The 9121-nt window shown below is 38.8% G+C and overlaps 1 protein-coding gene across 2 annotated transcripts; it reads left to right on the top strand.

The window, feature by feature from the left end:
- LOC129721199 (vesicle-associated membrane protein 2-like) lies at positions 1-7865 on the top strand. Of its 2 annotated transcripts, none has more exons than XM_055673487.1 (6): positions 1-375; positions 4778-4801; positions 5462-5591; positions 5861-6019; positions 6104-6155; positions 6274-7865. In XM_055673487.1, the coding sequence occupies exons 1-6, from the start codon at positions 317-319 to the stop codon at positions 6441-6443; spliced, it is 594 nt and encodes a 197-aa protein (XP_055529462.1). In that variant the 5' UTR covers positions 1-316; the 3' UTR covers positions 6444-7865. The 2 variants fall into 2 exon arrangements, with proteins under 2 accessions (XP_055529462.1, XP_055529463.1); XM_055673488.1 differs by having other exon boundaries at positions 2-170.
- Positions 7866-9121: the final 1256 nt, after the last annotated feature.

Raw genomic sequence — 9121 nt, 5'->3', positions numbered from 1 at the left:
ACAGGACCACTGTCTTAGACGAACGGTGACCAACGAGGCCATCAGACACGTATCCTTCGATCGAAAGTCTGCCTCAAGTGAAAAGGAATACTAAGCACAGAATTATCTGACAGAAGAAAAAACGAAAAAAGGTTCCCGAGCTGAACATTCTGCTACAAAGGATTAAAAAAGTAAGGACTATGAAAGTAAAATTCAACATCTCGTTGTACGCTTTTCAATACTGAAGCTTGGGGTCGTCATTATTCATCAAGGAGAAGAGATAGAAATTGCGTCAATTTTCACGGACTGCGGATGAGTAAAATGGTGTAATAGGGCAATGTCGGTGAAAAAAATATATAAAAGACCTGTGTTACAGTGGTGTAAAAGAGAAGAAAGGTCTGATTGACTTCAATGTAATTGATTTTTGCTGTAGAGTAATTTAGTTAATAATTTACTTTTAAGTATATACAACGCCAGTTAAAGTAACTTTATGCTGTTCAAATTTAATGTTTCATATGACATATTTGATTTATACTTATATGACGTAGTTACCTCAGTGCTTTCATATGTATAATATATATACACATCGAACGCTTACAAGTTTGCTGCCTTTATTTCACCAATGAAGTTCTGCTGACACAATTTTTTGCGAGCGCGAATCGTAGAGCTACAATACCAAGTATCTACGATTTCTATCAGTGTAAAGAAAATCTCAAATTTGTTATAAAAGTAAGGTGTGATATCATTCGGGTATCTGTATCACGTATGAAAAGTGTGAATTGGAGCAAATACTGAAATGTCGCCAGCTTTTTGCTGAGAGCATGATGCCAAATATGTACCTGATCTTTGAAAGTTTGAAATCACTCTGCGCTGCACGATGGCAAAGTCATGCTCGTATTTTTGTTTGTACCGTTTGTACCATCTTCATATTCCTGGTCAACGTAACAGCGGATCGTCGCCTAGTCATTAATATTAGGTGAAAGGTTATCACGAATGCTGTGTACTTTAAACTCGATTCCATCAAAATTTTTTAAACGTCGCTACTGTGCACAAGACTGCTCAAGACCATTCCATCGAATTATCTCGAATTCGGGGGTTTTGTTTCAAACTGCAACATTTTCGAATACTAATCAGCGATGCAGTTCTGCTGAACCTATTTTATTACCCTTAGAGCAAAATTAATATCTCTAACATCATCCACATATGATTAACAAATTCGCTGTTTATAGAACAGAGCCACTCGTCGCAGCTGTACTGCCGCTCCAAGGATGATTTTCACATCGTGAAAATGGTTTGTGTAGAACATGGCTCAACTATGCTTGGAACGGCAGTGTATACGAAGCGTTGAAATAAGTTTCAAAGTGCAGATCCCCAATTCAAATTATTTAAAATCATATAAAATACATCTGAAGCAATATAGGGTGACATCACAATAAATATTACACCTGGTTTTTTTATCCAAGATTCGCAATCGAAGTTCAAAGCATACTTTGTACTGAATTTCGTATACATTCTCAGAGTAAAGTCCTATTTTTTTTTTTTGGTTTTTGTGGGTGGAAAAAGTGCAACATACATGCAATGTTGATTTTAATGGTAATAATCTGAAGAAACGATGGAAAAATCGGCTACCCAGAATAAATAAAATTATCACACAAAAAATTAACACAGACGAATACGATGAATTTTACTATCGTGGATCAAAATAACGGTCAATTCAAATGAGTTCAGTTTCAGTTTCGCGGGATATTTTCACCGCAAGAGTGGTGGGGCTGATGTGCCTTTTCGCTTTGAACTCAGTTGAGAGTTGTCGCGCGCCATGCTGCCAGAAACAGCAGATAAGGGTATGGTTGCTAGAAATGCTGAAAATTTACCTCTTGCGGAATGTGTCCAGTAGGTGTCGCACAAGTTAATAAGAGCCAAATTTTTTCGGAATTTTGTATGAAGTGGTAAGTCTGTTTGTCAGTGGTATTAGTTCGGCCAGCTTAACTGAGTAACATTTACTGCGAAAATGTGTAATGGCCGAACATTTTGCTAAAATGGTTAAATAATACTCAGGGCCTTAAACTGATAACCGAAACATCAACAATTTATTTAAAGTTCGTGGTAAAAACCTAGGTAGTAGGCCTGCCTTTCCACGTATATCCTAACTCTGATACACGACCATATCATGATGTAACATAAAATTTATAACTCGTTACTCATGATGGTGTTGATCGATTTACAACGAATGATTACTGGTAAACTAAATACTTCTAAATACCGCGAACAGAACCCTTCCTGACAGTAGCATTCCAGCTAATTATTTTGGGCTGCAAAGCTGCACCTCACACAATTTTACAGATTCACGTTGTCGTAAAGGAATGGGACAGTTTCCCAGGTACATTTCAGACTTTATTAGTGAAAATCCCAAATTTACGCCTCTTAGTAATATGAGACAATGTACAGGGTGTTCAATAAGTTCGAGTATACTTGAAAACTGCGTAAAAAAATGAATTGACAAAATATTATTATCCGAGTATTTTTTTTTTGGAGCAATGTTTATTAAAAACCTTTATAACATATTAGCTCGAAGCCGCCCCCTTCCCTTTGCGCTACATGACACACTTGAGATGTTCTCAAAAGAATCACACGCGGCACGCACGTGGTCCATCGGCATCTTGTTCCAGGTCTTAGAAATGAGCTTCCTAAATTGGTTCATAGTGCTCAGTTTATGTTCACTCAGATTAAGGTCCGAAAGCTGGGTGGCCACAACATTTCATCGAGAATATCAGTTAAATTCTCCCGACACCACACTTGGACTTCCTGTCCTGTCCTGTTGAAAGTCGTAATTATCCTTCCCATAGAGGATCTAAAGTGTCGGGGCCATAACATTCTCCAAATCCTCGGTCTTATAGTACGCGACGATGATTTTCAAGCTTTTCTTGAAAATACTAGTGGGAGCTTCCCACGCCTGGATACGGCCCCTCAAACCACTACCAACACGGTGCTCTTGTACCGCGGGATATTTATGTGGGACGGGGCGATGCTGGCCAACGTCGGCGCCCACAGCAGACCATTTTTGACATTGAATGTAGCATTTCAAAGAGTTTCTCACCAGAAAACAAGAACTCCTTACCCCTTACTCCGTGCGGTGAAAGTTCGCGGTAATCAAACAACAAATGGCAGCAAGTCGACACCGTCCACGTCAGGTAGCATATATATGAGGCTAAAGCTGACACCAATACCAATACACAGAATGCACATGGTGTGCACCCACACAACTATTGTATTCGAACTTATTAAACACCCTGTATAAACCCAGCAAACATTTTTTTTTACTTTTTACTGCTGAAATAAAGCTTAAGAGACGTTATTCAACAAAATTGTTTGTTGGGTAGTACAAAACAGATGGCAGCTTAGAACTTCAATTATTCATATATGATTGAAATTACCAAAATAGCCTCCGGAATAGTGATATAGGAAAATGTTGATTTATGAAGAAGATGAAACCTGAAAAACTAAAAAAAAAATAAACTAGAGTAAACGTAATATGGTTCCATTCAAAGACCTAGCTCGACCTGTTAACTACGCAACGGTGTCAAAGGCTTTACTTCTTTCCATGACGTATAAACTTCCAAGCATAGGTTTTCTTCCCCAGGAAAAGTCTGTCAAGTCAAGGTATTGTAAGTGTGTCACGCTAGTCCCATTACCATTGACACCGCAAAAAAGAACAACTGGTATGAATTCATCAAGTGCCGAAATAAAACTCATCAGTATCGTAAATTCTATCGGCTGTTTTGACTTAAAAATTTATGCTAAGATTCTTTCAACCAGATTTTGGAGCAAACAAATGTCAGAACAAAACCGTGTAAGAGTTTGTTTTCATTACTAGTTCTGCAAAACTTTTTCAATTGGGACCTAAAGCTATACCAGTTTCTATATATCATTTCAAAAGAATGCGTTTTCTGAACAAAACCGACGGACTGTCAATCAACACATTTCGAGCAGTTTTCGAGTCTTTATTTAAAAATAGAAGGACAACGATTAATATTCTTTAAAAATCACGTTTTGCTCAAAAAATTACATTTTTCAGCTGATACATCAAAATCAGAAATTCATGTTAAGGTGGAAGTGTGTTGAGGCCACAAATGGCCGACTTCGAACCACCACGTGGTCGACTGCGAATTTTCAACGGTATACTACTCGGTAATAGTTAATGCGTAATATGTGAAAACATATCCTCATGTTTGTTATGGTGATGAAAACATATGACAGTGTTTTCATAACTAACGCATTCACTATTTCCGAGTCTTGTGCCAATGAAAATTCGTAGTCAACCACGTGGTGGCTTCCATGTGGCTTCTACACACTACAACCTTAAACGTTAGGACCCAATTGTTGCCCCAACAACACTACGACATTACGATTTCTAGGCTTGTCAAATAAATGTTGTGTGAACGATTTCTAGGCTATCGATATTAGCTAAAGTTCTTTTTCGTAATTATAATAGCTTTGGGTTTACTTGGCAAAATAAATTGATATTAAAATCATTAACATGAGTAGATTGTGGTATTTATACTATACACATGCTTAATAACCTTACCACAGTGAACCCATTTGTTCCCAAGTTTATATTCAGATTTGTGAAGATTTCAATCACGATTCATGGAACCACACAGTCAATAAGCGAAGTGAATTATTTTCACATACGTTATCACATCACATACACTAAACTTTCTTTTTTTCTCTGTCTTTCTCGATCCTTTCTGAACACACTCAACACTGTTTTCGTTTTGTAACAAAAACCCCTTGTTATAAGGATGAGCGCTGAACCAGGAAAAGAGTAAGTTCCATTCAGTTTTCATCAGTCAACTTTCATTATACTCAAATTTTTATAATTGCTACCGTTTGATCTTTTATATTCATGCTAATATATCCAACAAATAACAGAACGATTTTGAAAGTCATTGACACGTTTTTGCTTGTGAATATTGTGATAAATAATTCTAACGCACGTAACGAAAGCTAACAAAGCCACTAATTTTGAAAGTATACAAACGGACATCATAAAAAGCACAAACCGTCAAAGACATTCCAAAAAACTCATGCCATTCACTATTTTACAAAGATTAGAGCAAAACCATTTTTACAGTACTCAGCCGGTATAGTGAACCATCTCGAACTCTGAAAAAAGTGAGGAAATTTTGCAGCACTTCATGTTCACTAAAGCGGGCGTGTATTGTATTTGTTGGGCATTCTTTATCAGTGGGAATTTTGGCCTTTTTTAAACTTAATAAATACCTAGTCACATTCGTTAAAGTTTATAGTTGTTAGTTTTAAACCGTTATCAAATAAAATAAATAGGAATAAATTTAGCTTGCTCAAAATGCACCCCAACGTTAACTATTTTGAGGCTGCAGTTATCACACTAGTTTCTCACGTTTTTTTCTATTGTGTTTCCTTTTTGTACACTAATCATAATAATAACACAAACACACATCAGTGGAGCACCAGACGGTCTTGCGCCACCCGCGGGAGAGCCAAATGCTGATGGAATCGTCGGTGGACCTCGAACTCCACAGCAGATCGCGGCACAGCGACGATTGCAGCAAACTCAGTGCCAGGTCGATGAGGTGAGTTCCAGGCAGCAGAGTGTAATAATTCATTGATTTTTTTTCGAGCTGTTGACAGAATCTACACACTGTTACATTACACTTTTATTTCATTTCATTTTTTAATTCTATCACTTTGATAGAATTGAAAAGTGAAGTGAAATAAAAGTGTAATGTAAAAAAGAGTGTGATACTTTTACTATTATTTGTTCGTATTTTTTTTCATTAGGTTGATTTTGCGGTCCTTATTTATTGTGGTTTGACCCAAACGCATCATTCTCAATTTCTAGGTCGTGGATATCATGAAAACTAACGTAGAAAAGGTACTGGAACGAGATCAGAAGCTATCGGAACTAGACGACCGTGCTGATGCCTTGCAGCAAGGAGCCTCACAGTTCGAACAACAAGCTGGCAAACTAAAAAATAAATTCTGGTTACAGAATCTCAAGGTTCGTAACACTAAGCAATTTATACTTTCCAGCTAAACTGTATAATGAATCGTGTTTCTCCTCAAATGCCACTTTTTCTTATAGATGATGATAATTATGGGAGTTATTGGGTTAGCTGTGCTTGGACTGCTTGTGTGTAAGTATTATAGTCCTTCTGGTGTTTAACCTGTATAGGCGAACCCTTAAGAATTACAATTCCTAGTTTCGACAATGTTAGATATGATATTAATCTACAATTGTACAATTTTCGCCAGTAAAATTTATGCCCGCTGAACAGCAACAACCGCAAATGATGATGGGGCAGGTTCCGATGCAACAGATGCCGATGCAGGTACAAGGCGGCCAGGCAGCCGGGGCAGCTCCAGCAGGCCTTGTACAGGACGTCGCCTCGTTAGTCTCCAGCCAGCGTCGGCTTGTGAATTAATAGAATGGAGCCACTGAAGGCGAGTCGAATTCCCCCGGCGGAGTTTAAAATTGTTTAGATAAAACAGTAAATGCAAATAACTACAACTACAGAACAATTTTAATTAAAACATGTAATGCACTAGAACATAAAATTTTTCCTTCATGATATTACAAATATTTACAAACAATAAAATATCAAGTTAAAACTAGCAGCTTTTCAACATTTTAAGCGGTGACACCAAGTCTAAAGAGTTTTGTTTTAATGGATACATTTCATTGAAATTTGCATCAACATACAGCACAACGTTAAGTAAGACACTTCAAGCGTATTATTCTTGAAAACTAGTCCGTGCCATTTGTTTTATAACGCATAAAGCATTGGCTATCACAAATTTCGGTTGTCTAATTATAATGTCACTAAACAAAACTATGTTTATAGTGCCATCAGTATCGGAGAAATCACAGTTTGTGTATTGCTGAAAACAAAACGAGAGCTGACAGCAAGCAATCATGCATCAAAAATAGGCATTAAACTGGCATGTTTCTTTTTTTATGTTGATGAGATCAAGAAATAGTAACAAATAAATTAAAATTAACAAAATACTGTAAAGTTTCAACGAAATAAGCGAACACAATTTCCATACTATAACACGTTGCTTTGTTTGTTGAGGAACAGTATAAAAGTAATTAAAAGAAAAAACATAAAAATGTTCTAGATTTGAAGTTCATGGAAACATAACTCTACTTTAGGATACAATAAATAAGCAACACAAGGAAATTACGAAGATATTAGTGCGATGTACTCATTAGCCAATGAATCCAAGGTTCAAATCGGTAGTTCTAGTTTGTTTGAACAAGTCAGCACTTTCATATAGTGTACATTGAAAATCCTAACAGAACTTGGCGCACCGACAGAAAATAGCTCACAAAACGCTTTTAAGCATACCATCTTGTTGAACGATGTGATTTTTTAGTAGACTCCAATGGATTGATTTTCCAACCATATTCAATTACAACACAAATGCAACTGGATTAATCCACCACAAGCCATACTGAAAAGCATACAGGATCCTTTGGAACACTAGAAAAAGCATTTTTGCCATCGATTTGGCATAGGGCAACGGGACGTTTCGATTATTGAATGAGGTTTGTTTAATTTCAACGTATAAAAATTTTTTAAATATGTGAAAACAATTGGGTTGACTAGAGGGTGACGCGTTTTGGTTTCGCTGAAATACAATTTTCTCATATGTAAAACGAACGTTTTTTCTGTCAAGTAACCATGTTTCGAATAGTTTGAAGATTCTTATAGTGGTAAAGAAAGTATTGGATTCAAGCCGTCACCTGCGACCGTTGCCTGCGAGCAAATTACGTAAACTTCTCGGATAACCCAATAGTAAACTCGAGTTCTAAGAATCATAATAAAAGAACACAAATAATATTTCTGTTTTGTTCATTAACGGTATCACCTGTCCCCAGCGATTACAACATACTGACCTTACCAGTGAGCTCCAGGTCGAATTGTCCCTTGCTGTTCGAAGAAGTCATCTCCATTAAAGTCGGTCCATGGCTGCAGTTCGCCAGCCATGTCGTCTGTGGAGGCCCCGCAGGTCGTCTTCCACTTGATCGAGCCACTTTGCTCGCTGCGCGCCCCGTCGCCCCGTCGCCTCGTTCCAGTCGGGTTGTTATCAAGAATTGTTTTCACCGGGTTGTCGCCCGACGAGCAACATGCCCAGCCCACCGTATTCTCCCGATTTCCGCCGTTTGAACGATGAGTGGTTCTCCCAGCAGCTGATGCAACTCGTGGTTCATCCGCCACCGCCATGATCCATCTCCCATCTGCACTCCACCACAGATGGTACGCAACACCTTCCGTTCGAAAACCCCAAGGGAGCGTTGGTCCTTCACGAGCATGTGTCTAGGTTTCGTGGCCGTAGAGGACTACCGGTCTGATCAGTGTTTAACAGATGGTTAACTTCGTGCGACGGTAGATTATTCGAGCGGAGCGTCCTCCGGAGTCCAAAGTAGGCACGATTTCCTGCCATAAGGCGTCGACGAATTTCTCTGCTGGTACCGTTGTCATCAGTCACCAGTGAGCCTAGGTACACGAACTCGTCTACCACCTCGATATCATCACCGCTAATATGAATTCGTGGTGGGAGGTTTACACTCTCTTCTCTGGGACCTCTTCCTCTTATGTACTTAGTCATCGATGCGTTTATGGCCAGTCCAATTCGTCCGGTTTCAGCCTTCAGTCTGATGTACGTCTCCGTCATCTTCTCAAGGGTTCGTGCTACAATATCAATGCCATCGGCGAAGCCGAAGAAGCTGAACAGTTCTTCTAAAAATCGTGCTACTCGTGTCGATACCAGCCCTACGTATCACACTTTCCAAAGCGATGTTGAATAGCAAGCACGATAACCCATCACCTTGCCGTAACCCTCTTCGAGATTCGGATGGACTCGAGAGTGTCCCCGAAACTCGAACTACGCACATCACCCGATCCATCGTCGACTTGACCAACCGTGTCAGTTTATCCGGAAAACCGTAATCGTGCATAATCTGCTATAGCTGATCACGATCGATTGTGTCGTATGCTGATTTAAAATCGTTGAACAAATGATGTGTGGGCACGTCATACTCATGGTGTTCTGTAGGACCTGCCGAACCGCGAATATTAGGTCCGTCCTATCTAAG

Source organism: Wyeomyia smithii, chromosome 2 (genome assembly GCF_029784165.1).
Source record: "Wyeomyia smithii strain HCP4-BCI-WySm-NY-G18 chromosome 2, ASM2978416v1, whole genome shotgun sequence".
NCBI lineage: Eukaryota > Metazoa > Arthropoda > Insecta > Diptera > Culicidae > Wyeomyia > Wyeomyia smithii.
Note: the sequence above shows the minus strand (reverse complement) of the source record. Positions and strands in the feature narration are given on the sequence as shown.

Bases quoted from the DNA above. Each gene is read 5' to 3' on its own strand.
- LOC129721199 (XM_055673487.1), top strand. From the start codon at position 317: ATGTCGGTGAAAAAAATATATAAAAGACCTGTGTTACAGTGGTGTAAA. The intron at 5,592-5,860 runs GTGAGTTCCAGG...CTCAATTTCTAG, and splicing joins CTCAGTGCCAGGTCGATGAG to GTCGTGGATATCATGAAAAC. The intron at 6,156-6,273 runs GTAAGTATTATA...AATTTTCGCCAG, and splicing joins TGTGCTTGGACTGCTTGTGT to TAAAATTTATGCCCGCTGAA.